General features: G+C 40.8%; 2 protein-coding genes across 2 annotated transcripts; one reads left to right on the top strand and one right to left on the bottom strand.

Moving 5' to 3' along the window:
* Window positions 1–451: 451 nt before the first annotated feature.
* Window positions 452–3,286, bottom strand: LOC104211364 (uncharacterized). The gene is made up of 2 exons (XM_009760406.2): window positions 1,784–3,286; window positions 452–937 (listed from the first exon to the last, which is right to left on the bottom strand). Exons 1-2 carry the CDS (start codon window positions 3,182–3,184, stop codon window positions 575–577), a joined length of 1,764 nt encoding a protein of 587 aa, XP_009758708.1. The 5' UTR covers window positions 3,185–3,286; the 3' UTR covers window positions 452–574.
* A 10,759-nt stretch (window positions 3,287–14,045) lies between these two features.
* On the top strand, window positions 14,046–14,732 carry LOC138883331 (uncharacterized). The gene has a single exon (XM_070164014.1). The coding sequence runs from the start codon at window positions 14,046–14,048 to the stop codon at window positions 14,730–14,732; it is 687 nt and encodes a 228-aa protein (XP_070020115.1).
* Window positions 14,733–20,072: the final 5,340 nt, after the last annotated feature.

Raw genomic sequence — 20,072 nt, 5'->3', positions numbered from 1 at the left:
CCCCTTCATGTGGTAGTTGCTAATTATTGAAAATTATACACTAGTCAAAATATCGTTGCTTTGTCGGAAAAACAAATAATGCCTTTGCTTTGAGCAACAACTATAATATCTACAACCCCACAATACCCCTTCTAACATCCTTGTGTCACGTTGCAAAACTCCAAACCCCACAATAATATTGCACGCCTTCTACTCCCACGCCACTCTTATTTGATCAGAAATACAGCTTTTTGATTGATTTTCCTTTTCAGCTTTTTCCTTCAAAATATCTTCGTTGTATAAAAGGTCAAACTAGCACTATTTTGACATATTTCCACCCAACAAAATTGTTATGTATAGATGGGATCAATCTATATAAGATCCTTTTTTATTCTTCTACTACTCCTATTAGTTAGCTTGGATTGAGAAAACTCATCAACTGAATAGCAAAATGAGAATTGAGAAACTAAGATTACGTGTTAAGGAGATTCAAGATTAGATCCTCCCTAGTATCAACAAACTATATTAGAGACCAGAAGTAATAGAAACAGAGCAGTTGGTCATATTCATATGGTAAAAGAATTAGTAAAGACATTCACTTGGTTCTCCTAGTAGACTTAGATTTCTTCATTTTCCTATTCTTCTCATCAAAACTACTCCAACTATATCCACCAGGTATTGCAAATGGATCTGCCTGTTGTGCTCCATTACAACTCTGTAGCGGCTGCTTGCTCGAAGAGCACGACCGGCTATTGCTCCTCGACAGCCATGATGATGATGATGAAGACGACGATGCCGGAAATGAACGGTAATTGCTGCCTGAACTTTCATCCTCACCACCATTAAGGAGGTGGCTCGGACTTGAAAATGGAGTGTAGAACTGTTCAATTGGTTGTAGCGCGACAAATTTCGTGAATGTTATTACCACCCTCACTGTAGGGACCACCGGTATAGCCAACTGTACCCACAACAAAATAATTGCCGTTAGATCAAAAAGTTTAAACACAGACAGATACACATTCAAATCAAAGCGTAAGGAACAGGTTGGTCCACAATTCACAAAGAATTAAGCAGGGTCCCTTATGAAACTGCTTTTCCCAACAACTGGTGGCAGACGCAAGTGTAGAATGGTGGATACACTCACACTCTCTGTATGTGTAATTAAGAAAGATATAAAAAAGTATAGGTGTATTAAATTTGCATTTATAGTTTTTTTTTTTAAAAAAAACCTGTCTTAGATCATACTTTATCCATGTGCAACGGCTCGACCATTGATGGATGATGCAAGTATAGGTGAGATCGAAGAGCGTACAACAGTAATGTGAAACACTAAAATATTCAAAAGAAAATATCCGATTCATGTACTAAACTTATTAAGTAATACTACTATAAGTTATTAATAGTATATGGTAAACAGGTGATAAGTTAAATTTTTAAAACAAATCAAGTCGAAGAAATAAGACTATAGTTATAATGTTTACCTTAATTCAAAAAGTTACAAATTAGAGTAGGTCCAAAAACAATTTTTTGTTGCCAAATCCTAGGATTAAATCTGGACCCACAATAACCCATTAAAATACTCCTTTGTCAATAAAATGGGTCCCAGGAAGGTTCTTTGCGTTAAACACTAGGAAAAGTGTGACAGGAGCTGAAGCTAAAACAGACCAGCTAAGGTCTTTAGCTTGTGCATGAAAAGAAGAATTAAAGAGCAAAAACTTATGCACATAATCAAAGCTTCATCAGAAGAAATGAGAATCCCGTGGGACCTGAGAAGTTAGGACGAAATACCAAGTATACCCCTTACCTTTACTGGAAATGTCCCCGGAGGGAACTTGGTCGTTAACAGCTCTCTCATTCGTCTGACGGCTTTGACCTTGTTCGCTAATATGTCGAGTAACGGAAGTAACTCCTCCGTCTTCAAGGGGAACTGCTCCGTTAACCAAACCGACGGTTTCAGACTCTTCACATACTCTTTCTCCTTTGTATTCGGTGGTGGTGCAACCGGTATAGTCGCCGTTCTCCGCCGTGGTTCCGGAACAATGTCGACACTCTTTCTTGATACGGTAACAAACTCTCTCTCCTCTCGAATGAAACTGCTGTGACGTCTTTGTCTGTTACCATCTCCGGCAGCGGATGGACGAGTGGAGACGCTAAACCGCGGATTTTCTGCTACGAGAAAACCTTCTTCAGAATCCTCTTCGAGTTCCAAGTCTAATGGCAAAATTTGTTCGCTTTCAGCTCCGGTGATTTTCCGTGATCTGAAGCTAAAAACAACATTATGCACATCGTAAACCCTACCTTTCCATTCACCGACATTCTCCGTTTTGTCTTGCCCTCTCCAATTCGTACGACCGAGTAGTGCCGATTTTGTCACGTCCATTCCAGGACGATACACACTCGTTTGATTACAGAAACTCGCGACGTCGGAATCGCCCAACGGCGCACCAGCATTCTCAAAAGCATCATAAATTTTACGCTCGTCATGGTTCAACACTAGCAAAGCACCAGCCGGAATATCGAAATTCCGATCACCGTCACCGAGAAAGAGAAAACTCTGATTAGCTCGCTGAATTTTCAAGCCGTCGTAACCTGCTAAGGAAGTATCTGCTCGGAGATTGCCGTCGCGTTTCCAGATCTTATACGTATCAGAAGGCGCAATTTTTCCGACGAACGGAACAATAGAACTCTCGAAATGGAACGAAATCTCCATGTAAAAGTCACGCATTCTGCGAAGAACAGCGACAAGACGAGGAAGGCGTCGGCGCCACTTGGACCAAGCACCTAAATGATGATGCTGGACGAGAACCGAAACGACGTCGGAGCATCTCCGCATAATGGCTTCCTGTAGAGCATTCCAACCAGCAGCATTCTGAAGCGAAATGTCGGCGCCGGCAGCAGCAAGAGTCCGAGCAGCGTACACGTCATTCAAACGGACGGCGAGGTGTAATGGAGTTTCACGGTTAGGATTGTCACGGCGGTCAAGGACGGCGGAGATTTGATCAGCAATTCGTTCCTGGGAAAGCGAGTGGGACTCGGTGTTTATCTGAGTTGGATCGGCGAGTCGAGGAACAGAAGCGACAAGTCTGCTTAGAGTAGAGTGATCGCGTAAAACGACGGCGTAATGTACAGGGCTATGAGAGTAATCTTCCGGCTTTATCGTCGTTGAAGATGCCGGTGTCGGCGATGTTGTCGCCGGTTTTGACATTTGACGTGAAATTGAGAATTGGAAAGTAGATTCTCTATGGTCCTGACTGTAGGCCTATGGGTAACTGGGTAAGTAGAGCAAAGAATGGAGTGTGATTCTGGAATGGAATGTTATTGAAGAATGTGAAAGATAAGGGCAAACTGGTCTTTTCAGTTCTCTCCTCCATTACATTAATAGTTTCTACAAAGAAAGGGAGTGTAAAGACTAAAGAGGACTCTAATAGTGTGATCTATAAATTTTTTAAAATTCGAAAAGAAACCATGTATTTAAATAAAAATATGGATGTTTTTCATTTATTAAATCTGTCTGCATTTTCTAGGCAAACTGTTAGTAGATCCAAGTTTTCCTCCCTATTTTCTATTTTTAGAAAGAGGTGGAGCGTTTCCAAATAGATGAAAAAGAAGGAAACTAAAGAAAAATGTATTTAGGTAAATTTAAACATTTAAGTATTGGTTCGACTCTCTTTTACATAATTTTTTGACTTTATTTTATGCTACATAAAAAAATTCAAAACTTAACGTAAAAAAAGGGCAGCCGGATGCATCAAACTCCTGCTATGCGTTGGGTCCAAAAAAGGTTGGACTATAAGGGTCTATTGTACCAGGGGCGGAACCACCTTATCGGAAGCGATGTCACGTTACACCGCTTAGCAGGAAGTTTTACTATATGTGTATATACTGATATAAGCAAAAAGAAATTATTCATATAAACATGCATAAGTGACACCGAGAAAATTTTATTTTGTGTCTCATACAACTAACACTAGTTGTATGAGGCTCCTTGTTATCTCACAGTTTTGTGGACCCAGATTTCTGTGGACCCAAAAGTGTAAGATTGAGGTCTACAAATTTGTAAAACAAAAAGAAGCCTCATACAGCTAATGTCAGTTGTATGAGATACAAAATAAAACTTCTCGTGACACCGCAACAGTTCTATTCAAGGTTGGGAGTTCAAATCCGAATGGCAGGTTTAAATTTTTTTATGATTTTTGAAACTTTACTTACTAAACTATAATGTTGTATTAGTGAGGCTTGAACCACCGACCTATGACAAAATTAAGAAGCAACAAAAATCCATTTGAGTTGGCATCCTCTTCTTGGTTGAATTGACAGTAAATACTATCAAACCATTCTCGAAAAGACATTTATAAGACGATTATTAAAATATTTAAAAAATAAAAATTCATCGTAGAGGGCTGTAGTTGTATGAGTCGAAATTTGGACGACTACGACCGATACCAAGTGTAGCAGAGAGCGAGGTCCCTACGACACTGCATCTTAAGAATCTTATGATGGACGACAACTAAAAGTGTCTAGAGAATGCACGACGTCTATGGTCATGTTAGCATGATAGAAAACAATGGGAATATGCCTTTAGAATATTCCTTGTGTTGTACTTTTCTTCTTTTTGGGCAAAAAGGGAGATTGTCTCTTAGAAAAGGGGACCGAACGCTCTGTAAAAGGAGGAGACTTTACTTATCACAATTCTAAGAACTATATACGGTTCTTACTTCAAGCTAAGAACATCCATTGCAAAATCTTTCTACATTCAAAGTTATCATATTTACACTCTATCGTTCGGTTATGAGATATAAAGAAACATTGTTCATCTTGTTCATTCTTTGCATATTTCAAGCTAGATCATATTATACTTAGCTAAGATTTACCCCCTTCAACTTCTTTAATTAATTTAATCAAAAAGGTTTCAATATCTTTTGGTCAAATAATTTGGCGCCGTCTGTGGGTTTTTCTTTAGCTAAGAATTTAGTCTCATCTAGACTCTTGAAAGGGATAATCACTTCATCCTAGCTCTGTACAAACTAACAATGGCAGGGAAAGGAGATGCAAGACAAAAAGCAATAATAGGCGTCACAATCAACCTCCTAAACACCATCAACGAAGATAGCAGGGAAGATAACGAAAATGAAATGCCGGACATCACACCCAGGGGAGACGTTTCACCTCCCCCGCACGAAAGCGTAACTGCTCCACGCGAGAAGGAAGCTTCCACATCTGCAACAGGAGAGGCACCACCAATAGTGCGAAGACTGGAAGAATGGCTAACGAGTACTCTGAACGCCATACTTGACAAACCTGTTCAAAGGGATAACAGGAATGTTGCACAGGCAGATGTCACGATAAATGCTGATGAGCAAGATGCCCCTCATACAGGCAACACTCATGTCGCTAATGACGCAGGTAATGATACGCTTATAGCTCTTTTAAAGAAATGGAGCAGATGGAAATGAGAATAAAGCACTCCGTAATCAAATAAAGGAACACCAAGAGAGGATTTAAAAAATACCAAGCGCCCCAAAGCTGTTGCCAAAACACGACGTTGGTCGATTCATTGAGCAGCCATACAGTGAAGAAGCGGCCCCCTACGCCATTCCTAAAACATTCAAAATGCTGCCCTACATAAAGATATATGATGGTATTACCGATCCAAAAAATCATATCATCCACTAAGTTATAGCCATAAAAGGTAACGATCTTTCAAAGTAGCAGGTACCATCGGTGCTATTGAAAAAGTTCGGAGAAACCCTAACAGGGGGAGCCTTGACATGGTACTCTCAACTGCCGGCACGCTCGATAGCAACATTCGAGGAAATGGCAGACAAATTTATCACTGCCCATGCAGGAGCCAAAAATGAAGAAGCTAGAGTAAATGATATATATGTCGTAAGACGAATGCACGGTGAGGGACTTAGAGACTTCTTAGCTCGGTTCAACAGGTTGAGAATGAGCTTGTCGAATGTGTCATAAAGAATGGCGGTAGCAGCCTTCCAGAACGAACTAAATAGGAACGGGTCGAGAGCGACCAAAAAATTACTAAGCAGGCTCATGAAATACACTCCAACTACTTGGGAAGAAATCCATAACGCTTATTGCGCTGAGGTACGAGCTGACGAGGATGAACTTAACGGCGTGGCCCAACGGTTGATGCCCCTTCAAACTGAAGCAAGGAAAGATCATCGTAACGACGTCCGAAGAGATCACTTAGGGCCCTGCCTCGGCTGTAAAAGGCATCAACCTTATGTCAAAACGTCTGCTCCACCTCCACCACGACACGCGGATGCTCTTCCTTAACATACAACACCATATCGACAAGAGAAAGGTATGCCTTCCACTCCTATCTGCTCACAATTTTTGTGTTTCTCCTTCAGAAATAGTGTACGCACTCGAGAAACTCGGTCCAAAGGTGCAATGGCCGCAAAAGATAAGATCAGACCCCAGCACTCGAGAGTCGAGCGCTTTCTGCGAATTTCACCAAGAAAGGGGTCACAAAACCGAAGATTACATAGGACTGTGACAGGAGGTGGTGCGAATGCTGGGCCAGGGACACTTGAAAGAGTTGCTGAGCGATCGAGGACGGGCTAACTTCTCCCGCGGATGCGAACAGCCCCAGGGACCTCCAAAACCTCCTTCTCCCGCTCGCACTATATAGATGATCATTGGCGGAGGCGATGGCGTAGAAATCAATCATGTCAAGTTCACCACCACATATAAACTCAAACGATCATTCACCCATGAATGGTATGATGACCTCAAAGACAGTATCATCTTCGATAAGTCAGATGCCGATGGTTTGCCTTTCCCTTACTATGATGCCCTTGTTATCACTTTATGTATTGCAGATACTGATGTAAAAAGAATTATGGTAGATGACGGGAGCGGCGCATGTATTATCCACCCTCGAGTCCTCATGCAGATGAGACTCGAAGAAAAGATAATACCGTATTGCATAACGCTAACCGATTTCAATAATACAGTTGAACGAACTTCTGGGGAGATAGTGCTACCCGTCCTAGCCGGAGGAGACAATTTGGAAATAACGTCCCACGTCATGAACCAATAAACAACCTACAACGCCATCATAGGGTGCCCATGGATACATGCCATACGAGCGGTCCCCTCTAGTCTATATCAAGTGATCAAGTTTTCTGCCCCATAGGGAGTAGTCAGCATTCGAGGCGAGCAACACACCGCACAGGAATGCTACCGCATCGCCCAAGGTTGCACCCACACCCAATAACTCAAAGGGACAAATGTAGAAGCATAGCAATCAGCGATGTCGGGAGCCAGACTTGACGTGCGGACAGACGCTATCAAGGACCCCGACATCGTGGAAGCGTCTGAATAAACGATAGAAAATCTTGATCCCGTCCTACTGCATGGCAACGACAGCACAAAAAGGCCTATATCAAACACAACCTCTCGAAACCAGGTAAATTTCATAAGTACTTGAACGACCTTGCCGATCTATTTGCCTTCTCCCATGAAGATATGGCAGGCATCCCAAAGGATATCGTCACGCACAAGCTGAATGTCGACCCCCTATATCTGCCAGTATGGCAAATAAGAAGGAAGTTCAATGCCATGATCAACTAGGTCGTAAACAAAGACGTCGATAAGCTGCTTGCAAACGGCTCCGTCCGTGAATCAAGGTACCCTCAGTGGTCGCCAATGTGATCATGGTGAAAAAGAAAAATGAAAAGTGGCGGATGTGTGTAGACTTCACATACTTAAACAAAGCATATCCAAAAGATTCTTTTCCACTGCCACACATTGACCATCTCATCGATGCAACGACAGGACATGAGTTACTGAGCTTCTTGGATACCTACTCGAAGTACAAGTAGATCCTCATGGAAGAAGAAGATTAGGATAAAACCACTTTCATCACTCACCAAGGAACATACTGCTATAAGGTTATACCGTTCGGATTAAAGAATGTAGGGGCGACGTATCAGAGATTGGTCACCAAAATGTTCAAAAACCAACTTGGTAAAACATTAAAAGTCTACATCGACGACATGCTGGTTAAGTCGAAAAGGAAAGAAGATCATATCGATCATCTGAAGGAAGCCTTCGATATATTAAGATGGTACGACATGAAGCTGAACCCCGAAAAATGCTCTTTCGATGTATGCTCGGATAAGTTCCTCTATTTCCTAGTATCGCAAAGAGGCATCAAGGTCAACCTAGAACAGATTAAGGCCATCGAAGAAATACCCAAAATGTTGACCAGCAAAAAGCATGTACAAATACTAACAGGACGAATAGCCGCCTTATCGAGGTTCATCTCACGGTCATTAGATAGATGCGACAAATTCTTTAATGTCCTAAGGAAAGACAATGGACTTCAATGGAATTCAGAATGTGTCGACGCCCTAAGGAAACTGAAGGCATACTTGTCTTCACCACCCTTACTCGCCAAGGCAGATCCAGGAGAATGCCTCCTAGTCTACCTGGTTGTATCCGAAGTCGTGGTAAGTGTAGTTCTAGTTCGATAAGACAAAGGTATGCAATCTCCAATTTACTATATCAGCAAAACCTTAATTGACGCCGAAACGAGATAAACCCACCTCGAGAAACTGACTCTAGCATTAGTCATAGCTTCACGAAAGCTTAGACCGTATTTCCAATGCCACCCCATAAAGTTGGTGACAACCTTTACTCTCAAGAGTATCCTACACAAACCCGAATTATCGAGAAGGTTGGCCAAATGGGCCATAGAATTGAGCGAGCACGATATAACATATCAACTCGCGAACTGCGATAAAGTTGCAAATGCTCTCCGACTTCAGTGCAAAAATACTACCTGAAGTCGAACAAGAAGCGCTTCGCACTTCGACTGAACGATCCGACCTCTGGATCCTCTACACCGACGACGTGTCCAACGCATCAAGATCGGTACTGGGACTCATACTCGAAGTCCTAATTGGAGAAGTAATTCGCCAATCTGTACGATACCCTGAAATGTCTAACAATGAGGCCGAGTATGAGGCCGTAATTACAGGACTAAAATTGGCCATCAAGTATGGTGCTCGGTGAATCATCCTCCGCTGCGACTCTCAACTTGTTGTGAACCAAGTTACTGGGACTTTTCCAGATTAAGGGAAAAGGTTGCAGAAATATCAGACAGAAATCCACAAGTTGCTGCCAGAATTATATGAATGCCGAATCGACCAAATACCCCGAGCACAAAACATCGAAGCAGACGGTCTTGCCAAGCTGGCAGCAGCAATTAAAAACATCACCAAGGAGAATGTAGTCACCCTCCTCCACTCGTCAATAGACCAAGTCGAGGTACATTCTATAAATTTAACTTAGGACTAGCGTAATCAAATCACATCATACCTGCAGGAAGGAATACTCCCACAAGATAAAAAAGAAGCCAAAAAGCTTCGCATACAAGCGGCCAGATACAGCCTCATAAACCACGACCATTACAAAAGGACGTTTGGCGACCTCTTAGCCAAATGCCTTGGACCAAATCAGATAAGGCGTGTGCTCAAAGAGTTACACAAAGGCCACTGTGGCGCCCATACAGGCAATCGGGCCCTCGTCAGGTATCTTATTCGTGCAGGATACTACTGGCCCACTATGAAAAAAGAGGCCGCGGAGTACGTCAAGAAATGCGAGCAATGCTAGAAATACGCCCCTATGATACACCAAGCGGGGGAACTCCTACATTCCGTCACCTCTCCATGTCCATTTATAAAATGGGGGATGGACATCGTCGGGCCCCTCCCAGCAGAGCGAGGTAAGATACGTTTTCTTTTGGTTTTAACTGACTATTTTTTCAAAAGGGTGGAGGTAGGTGCGTTCGCTCAAATACGCGAACAAGAGGTCATCGTGTTCATCTGGAAAAACATCATATGTCGCTTCGGCATCCCCAAAAAAATTAGTTGCAACAACGAACTCCAGTTTACCGGGAAAAAGATGACTGAATTCTTTGTAAAATGGCACATTAAGTGGATACTCTCCGCGCCATATCATCCTACCGTCAATGGTCAAGCGGAATCCTCCAATAAAACAATATTGAACTTATTAAAGAAAAAGCTTGAGGACGCCAAAGGGCTATGGCCAGAATTGCTACTAGAGGTGCTATGGGCTTACTGCACAATGCCGAAAACTAGCACAAGTGATATGCCGTATTCACTGGTCTACGGTGTATTGGTAAAAAAATGCTTCACACGTGTAGTAATTGTGATGACTAGGAAATCTATGTGGAACAATGAAAACGTGACAACTGGACGAGACTTCATGAAGAGGTACAAGGCAAAGAGACACAGAATAGCATACCCATGGGGTAATCAGATACGGGAATCTCAACCTAATTGAGAAGATGAAGAGACATGGTCAAAATGAACCCAGGCATAATAAAGGGCAAATTCGGAGATCTTCAATTAATGAGCCAAACGTTACATAACCTTCACACAACAGTTACAGTTAATCATTGTAACGTTACATTAATGCCATTATTAGTCATTAATGCTCAATCACTGAAAAGGGTAGATGTTATATTAAGAAATTCCCTATATAAGGGAGTAAAATATCACTTGTAAGGACACATTCGAACTAATATTGCAATATATTTACTTTTTACGCATCCTACTGCCTTCTATTTACAAATTTACTTTCAATCATTGGTATATCCTTTGGTTATTAGAAACCCGTGTTCTTCTTAAAACAGCTTTGGCAAAGAAACTAATTCTTTGGTTAAATAAATTGGTTCTGTTACCGGGAATCTGATAATCTCTATTTCTTCTCAAATAATATTCTGAGAATTATGTCGAGCGCTAACGACAACAACTAATAAAGGATCAGAACTCCAGTTCCATCACCTTCAGGAACCCCACGGGGCTCAAGGGAACCTTCCCCAGACAGATCCACGACTCAAAACAATAATCACAATGCAAATGAACAAACAGGAGAACAAGATCAGGTGAAGCAAATGGTTGGTGAATATGTGACTCAAGCCTTACATGCTTTCATGAGAGGACTACCAGCTGCATCACCTACACCACCTCCTAACAACACCGTAACTGTGGAAAACCCACAATCCGAGTTAGCAAACTCAGGAAGTGGAGGCACTCCAAATGAGTCCTTCAAAGCGAGACCATGTATGTCCAATAATCTAGAATTACAATCTTTATTACTAACCTTGCAGAAACAAGTGAAGGAACAAAACGATTGGATCGAGCAAATTCCAGGAGTACCACCTGTCATCAAAGGCATTGACGTTGATAGATATTCTCAACAACCTTGGAAGCCAAGTGCAGCACCCTTGCCTATTCCCAAGAAATTTAAAATGCTTGATATTCCCAAGTATGATGGGACAACCAATCCACGTGATCATGTATCTGCTTTTACCACCGTAGTAAAAGGCAACGATTTAACTAAACAAGAAATTGAGTCAGTCCTAGTCAAGAAGTTCGGAGAAACACTCACCAAAGGAGCACTAACATGGTATTATCTTCTACCTGAAAATTATATTGACTCTTTTGCTGAGCTTGCAGATTCTTTTATAAAAACACATTCCGATGCGCAAAAAGTTGAAAAAAGAATGGAGGACATATTTAAAATAAAACAAGGAGATGCTGAGTTGCTTCATGAATTTGTAGACAGGTTTCAACGATAAAGAATGTTGCTACTAAGGGTACCTGACAATTGGACAGCCATGGTATTTGTAAGCAATTTAAATGACAAAAGCTCGGAAGCCACAAGAAGACTCAAGGAAAGCTTGAGAGAATTCCCAGCCACGACATGGAACAATATCTATAACAGGTATAGCACCAAGCTGCGAATAGAAGAAGACACCATTGCTCCATCAAAAGTTGAAGACCAAACCAGTTCTAGACGCTCCGAACCAGAAAAGAGAACAGGTAAGAATAGGTACGACCCTTATATGGGACCTTCAGGATGAGAAACTTACCCCAGGTTTGAAAACGTCTGGTCATAAAATAGACCATCAAATAGAGATACGATCTCATCCTCATCAAGATCCAGAAAGGATCGGGATGAACGAAATAGAGGTAACACAAGAATTGGAGACTATAACTTCAATGTAAGTACTTCTGAATTAATTACAGTACAGAGAAATATGGGCGATAGGGTTCGATGGCCCAAAGAAATGGGGTCTAACCTAAATAAAAGAAATCTGTACTTCTGGTGCAAATTCCATAATGATCATGGACATAGAACATCAGATTGCAGATTATTGCAAGGTGAGGTATAACAATTACTAAAACAGGGCTATATAACAAAACTGTTTACTGAAAAAGGTAAACAGGCATATATGAAGAACAGGCATGAGCCCCCAAAACCACCATCTCCAAACCGAACAGTGAACGTGTTACATGGAGGCGAGGAAATAAACGGAGTAGTCTGCAAAAGAACAAAAAAAATTCACAATCACGCAGGGGAAGCGGATTCGTGAAGACGTGGAAGCAGACAATATATCATTTGACGATGTAGATATCAACGGATTAATGATTCCACACAACGACACGCTGGTAATATCCCTACTTATACATGACACTAACATAAAAAGAGTGTTGATTGATCCAGGTTGCTCCGTCAACATCATTTTGTCGAGAGTTGTGGAAGAAGAGCTACTGGAGGATCAAGTAATCGCAAAAACATGAGCCTTATCAGGGTTTGACAACTCAACGGTCATAACAAAAGGGGAAATTGAGCTTAGCACCTATGCAGAAGGAGTAATAAAAAATACTAGATTCCAAGTCATTGATACTGATATGGCCTATAATGTAATCATGGGGAGACCATGGATCCATGACATGAAAGAAATACCATCTACCTTACATCAGGTACAGAAGAAGATAACCACGAGAAGGTGAACCAAGTCACCACGAAAGAAGTATCAAAACATACGGACATGGATTCCAGACCTGATGTTATTCAGGAACTATAAGAGGACGAACATATCAAAACAACTACGGAAGAGCTCGATGTTGTTCCACTGTTCGAGCAGAAGCCTGAACAAAAAGTTCATATAGGCACGAGGCTAAGCCCCAACATGAGATGTAAGTTAATTGAATACTTAAAAGCTAACGCAAATTGCTTTGCATGGTCCCATTCAAACATGACAGGTATTCCTCCAGAAGTGATGACTCATAAACTAAATGAAGATCCATCATTCGTGCCTGTCAAGCAAAAGAAAAGAAAGCAAGGACCATTCAAGAATAAAGTGATCGACGAAGAGGTCATGAATTGTTAAGCTTTCTAGATACGTACTTTGGTTATAATCAGATAAAAATGGATCCCTCAGACGAGGAAAAAACTTCCTTTAGTATAAACAGGGGGACTTATTGTTACAAAATCATGCCTTTTGGCCTGAAAAATGTTGGAGCCACGTATCAAAGGCTAGTGACCAAGATGTTCCAGGAACATCTGGGGAAAACAATGGAAGTGTACATCGATGACATGCTGGTGAAATCAACACAAGCGGAAGATCATTTCCAGCATCTTTTTATTACCTTCGAAATCCTACGTAGGTATAATATGAAGCTGAATCCAGAAAAATGTGCCTTTGATGTAGAATCAGGTAAGTTTTTGGGTTTTCTTGTATTAAATAGAGGAATAGAGGTAAATCCTGCTCAAATTAAATCTATTGATGAAATACCCAATATACTTACGAGTAAAAAGGAAGTTCAAAGACTAACAGGAAGAATTGCAGCCTTGGGAAGATTTATCTCCAGGTCTTCGGAGAAGAGTTTTAAATTCTTTTCAGTTATTAAAAAGCAGAATGAGTTCGAATGGACTGAAAATTGTCAACAGGCTCTCAAAGATCTGAAGGCCTATCTATAAAAACCCCACATTGATGTCTAAGACAAAATAGGGGGAAAGGTTGTACGTCTATCTTGCCGTTGTAGAAATTGTCGTAAGTACTGGTAAGAGAAGAAAAAGATAAACAATCTCCAATTTATTATGTAAGCAAGTCTTTACTAGATGAAGAAACTAGATACCCACATCTAGAAAAATTATCCTTAGCTCTAATCATGGCAGCTAGAAAATTAAAACCATATTTTTAATGTCATCCAATCACTGTTATGACCTCATACCCATTGAGAAATATTCTGCATAAACAAGAATTATCAGGAAGGTTAGCTAAATGGGCAATAGAATTAAGTGAGCATGACATAATATATCAGCCTAGGACTACAATAAAGTCTCAAATTTTAGCTGATTTCGTTGCTAATTTTAATATTAGCATAATCCCTGAAGTGGAAAAAGAGTTACAACTCTTTAACGGGGCTAATCCAGGTGTATGGATCTTATTTACTGACAGCTCTTCTAATGTAAAAGGAGCTGGCTTGGGAATTGTTTTAATATCACCTACGGGTGAAAAGATACGACAAGCTATTAAATGTTATCCCATAACTAACAATGAAGCAGAGTACGAAGCTGTACTTGAACTGGCACAACAACTCTCAATCAAGCAGATCATGATCAAAATCGACTCTAAACTGGTAGTAAACCAGATGCAGGGGACTTATATTGCCAGAGAGACTCGGATGCAACAATATCTGGAAAAGACATGTGATCTAGTAAGACAAATCCAATCATGGAAGGTTGTGCAAATACCCAGGGAGGAAAATGCAGAAGCGGATGCATTAGCTAACCTCGTAGCAGTTGTAGAAGTGACAAATAAAGACAATGCAATTGTCATTCACTTATTTCATTCAGCAATCGACCAGGACAAAAATGAGAATGGTACCGTACACGAAGATAAATAAGTAGCTCAAGCACTTCGTCGAAAAGCTGCACGGTACTGCCTCGTTAGAGATACTTTATATCGCAAAATGTTTGGAGGTCCCTTAGAAAAGTGCCTCGGACCCAATCAAACGGAATTCGTAATAAAGGAAGAACACGAAGGACACTACATGAATCATGCATGAGCAAGATCCTTAGTCAAAACCCCAATCAGAGTAGGGTACTATTGGCCCAAAATGGAAGAAGAGGCTGAGAGTTTCATAGCTAAATGCAACAAATGCCAACGATATGCTAGCAACATGCATCGACCAGCAGAGTTACTTCATCCAGTGGTATCACCATGTTCATTCATGAAATGGGGTATGGACATAGTGGGAGCCCTTCCCCCAGCTAAAGGAAAGGTACGGTTCTTACTTGTATTAACTGATTATTTCACAACGTGGGTGGAGGCGGACGCTTTTAAACAGGCACGAGAAAAATAAGTGAAAAGCTTCATATGGAGACACATAATATGCCGTTTTGGAATACCAAAGGAGATGGTATGTGATAATGGCCCGCAATTCATAGGCTCACAAATCACAGAATTTTTCGAAAGCTGGCAAATCAAACTAATCACTTCATCACCATATCACCCCGTGTCTAATGGGCAAGCTAAGTCAACGAATAAAGTCATCGTTAACAACCTAAAGAAACGGTTGGAAAAAGCCAAGGAAAACTGGCCCGATGAGCTACGACAGTATTATAGGCTTATAGAACTACTGCAAAAACAGCCACGGGAGAGACTCCATTCGCTCTTGTTTACGGTTCAGAAGCTTTAATACCAATGGAAACTGGTGAACCAAGCACAAGGTTCACAACACCCACAGAATAAACAAACAACGATGATAGGCAAAAGGGTTCAATTTTACTTTTGTACAGTTAAAATTATACTAACCATTTTAGATGATAGGCAAAAAGCTAACCTATCACCAGATGATGATATTAGACCTGTAAAGACACGAGGAAGTAACTGAATTCCCAGTTTAGGGTTACAACTTTTTGATGGACGTTTTAAAGGGTTAAGCAGTCATCATCTAAAAACTATATACCTTCAAGTCCCGTATGTTTTTCTTTTTCACGAAAAGGACCACAAAGAAGGAATAGTCAAGTGCTCGAGATTTCATTCTTTAAAGCTCAAACACTTTGGGGACTATACAGTATGGAAGGCAAAGAAGACTATCAAAAAGTCAAATCTCGGGCCTGAAGATCTATCTTCCCAACAAGTCAAGTACTATGAGCAAAATCAAAAGAGCCAAAGACTCAACACAAAAAGCCTGACTCAAAAACCTTCGAATACATATTCGTAAATGTAAACGAATGTTCAGGTTAAAGGCAAAATATTAGTTACGGGTAAAAATGCACATCTTTGTACTTACTCAAAAACTGTTGTAAACTGAAAACAGTTATGGATGAAAGATCATTATCCTTGTACTTATTCAAAAAAAACTGTTGTGAATAAGAACAGTTACGGATGAAAAAATATTACCCTTGTATTCATTTGAAAACTATTATCAATAAAAACAGTAATGGGTAAAAATTCATACCCTTATATTTAAAACTGTTGTAAACAAAAACAATTATCCCCTTGTACCAATTCAAAAAAAATGATTGCAAAATGAAAACAGTTACTAGTGCAAGTTTATATCGAATCTGTTAAAAGAAAAAACAGTTGCAAAATGAGTTATAGACTATACACAAACACATGTGAAATGTTATGAAAGCTCAATGCAAAAACTTTCTTCAAAACATTGTTAAAAAAAAACATGTGAAAATTCCTATCTCTCTTTTGTATATATACACCATTATGAAGTTGAGACGTCTTCTTCATTAAGCGTCGATCAAAAAAGGGCCCTCTTTTATAAATCGTGCCTGTTACAAAAATGTACAAACAATCTAGGCATTTTTAATGCAAAGTCAAAAACTCAGAGGTAAACCAAAAACCTCAAAAAGAAAGCATGCAAAGACTTAAGAGTGAAACAAAAACTAGAAGAAAGCTAAAGTTATGCTAATATTGATATTACGGCAAAATAGACTAAGTGTTAACTTAGTCTGTGCCGGATTAATTGATTTCCCCTAAATTGTCAATTGGGGACTTACAAAGGATCCAACTTTAGCCCCGATGGGAATGGGGGTAACCACCAATTGATACAAATAAAAAAAAGAACCAAGTTCTTTAAACTTTTCCAGATGGGGGGTTGTCTTCACTGGCAGGAGGAGCAGCTTGAGATGGAGAGACACGAGCAGCAGGGACCTCAACCTCTAGTGAGGAGAGATTTTGACTTTGCTGAGACTTCTCAATCGTCTCTTTGGCTTTAGCAATTTCGGCTTCCAAGTCAAAACCCTTTTGGCTTATTTTCGTCAATGTGTCAAGACGGGCGTTCAGATATGCCCAGCTAACATTGACGATTGCTTTGTCTTCAAGAGCTTTATAATCCTTCTCCTACTATTCAGCTTCATCTCTTAACTCATCTCTTTAAGCCATGGCAGCATCGTAAGAGGCCTTTATAGGAGTAAGAGACCTTTCCAGAAATTGGACCTTCTTCAAAGAGTTACGGAGGTCTTCCTGGGTTTGAGTGAGCGATTGAACAAGTTCACCATAGTACTCCTCCTTCTGGTCCAACAAGGCCTTCAGGCTCCTAATCTTCTTAGAGGCACGGGAAAGCTGCTCTGCAAATGGCCAGTTCTGCTGCCATAACCCTAACTTGTTGCTCCAAGGTACATTTTTCTTCCTCTACATCCTCCATGTCAAGTTGTAGACTCTCGTACCGCTCCTTCCAATTATCTGCCTCGATACGGAAATCCCATGCTACTTGCTCCATTTGAGAGACCATCTTCATTAACTCTGTGCCTACAAGATTGATCTTCAAAAGAAGATAAATTAGATACGGTAAGAATGTATATGAATACATGTAAAGGAGAGAAAATTTACCTTTAAAGACGAGTGCACAATCTTATTCATCCAAGTGAGGGAGCCGTGGCTTTCCAGCTTAGATTTCTCAATCGAGCCAATCAATGGTTTTAACCACACGTCAGCTTAGCCTAACTTTTTCAAGAGGTTGCCCGCTGTTGGAACCTCTATTATAACTTGCCTCATCTCCCCCCTGCTAGAAGACCCTACTTCTAGAGCAGAAGGCACAGAAGCGGGGATAGATAAAGGAGCCACGGGCAGAGAAGGCTTAGAAGCAGAAATAGCCACAGGAGCAGAAGCAACAACGGGAGCAGGAATAGCCATGGGAGCAGAAACATTAATGGGAGCAATTGAAGGAAGTTCTTCAGGAGCAAGAGGAGAGAAAACAGCAAGGGGGGCTTTATCAGAATTGGTACCAAAACCTTCACAGAATAGAAGATCAACGGATTCACTAACAGGAGAGGGAGTCGCATCCTCAGGGGCAGAAAGTTCGGATTCAAGCACGGGAGGAATAACAACAGGCGCAGACACATCATCAGAGACCACCTTCCTCCTACGTGACGTGTGGACTAGCAAACCCATCTCTTCCTCCTCATCCTCCTCCTCTAAGGTCCTGAACCCGCTTGCTTTTCTTTTCGATGAGGAGGAACCAACAATGATCTCCTAGGCCTTTGCCAAGGACAACCTTAAAGCAGACACAACCGCAACAGAAATACCACGAGCAGCAAACCCTACAAAATGAATGGGGTCAGTAAAAACCTAAAAGAAGGAAGAAGTAAAAACAAAAAATTTCACTCATCGTAGGTCTTAACTTTCCATCCAAACCTCCCAGAGAGGTATTTCCACGAACGTTCTTCGAAAAGAGCGATTAACAAGAGTTTTTCTACCCGATCGCGAAAACCGGAGACATTCTCAACGGTTCCTCTGATTGCTGCCAAGAAAAGAAACAATCACGGTACTGATAAAATATCAAAAGCAAAGGAAAGGAATGTGAACAAAACTGTACTCACATGCAAGATTCCACTTCTCAGGGAAGGGGGGATTTTCTTCACCTACTAAACCTGCAATAGGGTCAGCAACATACCGGAGAAACCACCCTCGGTCTTTATCATCATCAGGAATAACTAACACCGTTTTACTCCTCGTCGTGAGAGTAAACAATCATTGGTGGAACAACATCGGAGAATAGAGGTGAATGAGATGATAAAAAGTAAAGGGGACAAAAGCTAAATTGGCCAAATATCTAAGGCACGCAACAACTCGCCACACGAAAGGACCGACTTGTCCCAGACAAACTTTGAAAAATCGACAAAACTCGATGATAACGGGGTCGATTGGAGGCTTGAATCCTAATGTGAAAGTATAAGTATAAACATAAGAATACCCAGCCTTGTAAGAGGTTATTCTTTGATTATCATTGGGAACGACAACAGGAAAATCAGGCTTCTAGTAATAGTCCCTGCGTAAAAGAGATACTAAACCCTCGGTAATTTGAGTGGGATAAAGGTCAGCACTGTCATAAGAAGACATTGAATAAAGCTTCTTCTTCACGGCCTGACTATCCCTAGCAAAAGAAAACTTTGCATGTAATATCTCATCAACCCTAGGTTCACGCAGAGGTCTTTGTGTTCTCTACCTTTTAATGAAGATCTAAAAGCCTTAGCCCTTGGAGAAGATAAAGAAACAGTAGACCTAGAAGAACATGGTAGAGTAACGTGAGAAGAAGAGGAACCCCTACAAGGAGTAGAACCTAAGCTCATGAGCCTACCGCCTCTCCTACTCCGTGTTGGAGCAGAAGAAGGAGTTAGATCATCTACATTAATGACTCTTTTAGACTGCTGGTTTGAAGAAGACATATTTACAAAGACAAAGAATTTGCAAACGAAGAATGATGGTTAGAAGTTTTCGTGAAAGTAAAGAAAGGAAAAGGGTATTTATAATCGAAGGCAACCATCAAAAAATGGAAAAAACAATGATGTGAAAGTCATAATTGAAGCTTTAACTTCGTGACTGATGCAGCCGCAAAAAGCCCTAAGAGGCGCTGAACAATTGTAGAACCAATCCGGGAATGCCATATGGCACGGACATTAAATGGAAGTGACAAGCAATGCCTACGTTCAGAAATTGATGCAATGTTACAAGTGAAGCGGAGGAAAAGTATTCCCGCCATAAATGAGTATCCACTTACCAAATATTAATCGATAAATAAATGGTAAGTGGGGGCACTATCTGTATTGGTAAAAAAAAGCTTCACATGTGTAGTAATTGTGATGACTAGGCAATCTATGTGGAACAATGAAAACGTGACAACTGGACGAGACTTCATGAAGAGGTACGAGGCAAAGAGGCACATAATAGCATACCCACGGGGTAATCAGATACGAGAATCTCAACCTAATTGAAAAGATGAAGAGAC

The sequence above is a fragment of the Nicotiana sylvestris genome, chromosome 2, assembly GCF_000393655.2.
Source record: "Nicotiana sylvestris chromosome 2, ASM39365v2, whole genome shotgun sequence".
Classification (NCBI taxonomy): domain Eukaryota; kingdom Viridiplantae; phylum Streptophyta; class Magnoliopsida; order Solanales; family Solanaceae; genus Nicotiana; species Nicotiana sylvestris.
The sequence above is the reverse complement of the archived record's forward strand: the minus strand, read 5'-3'. Positions and strand labels throughout refer to the sequence as shown.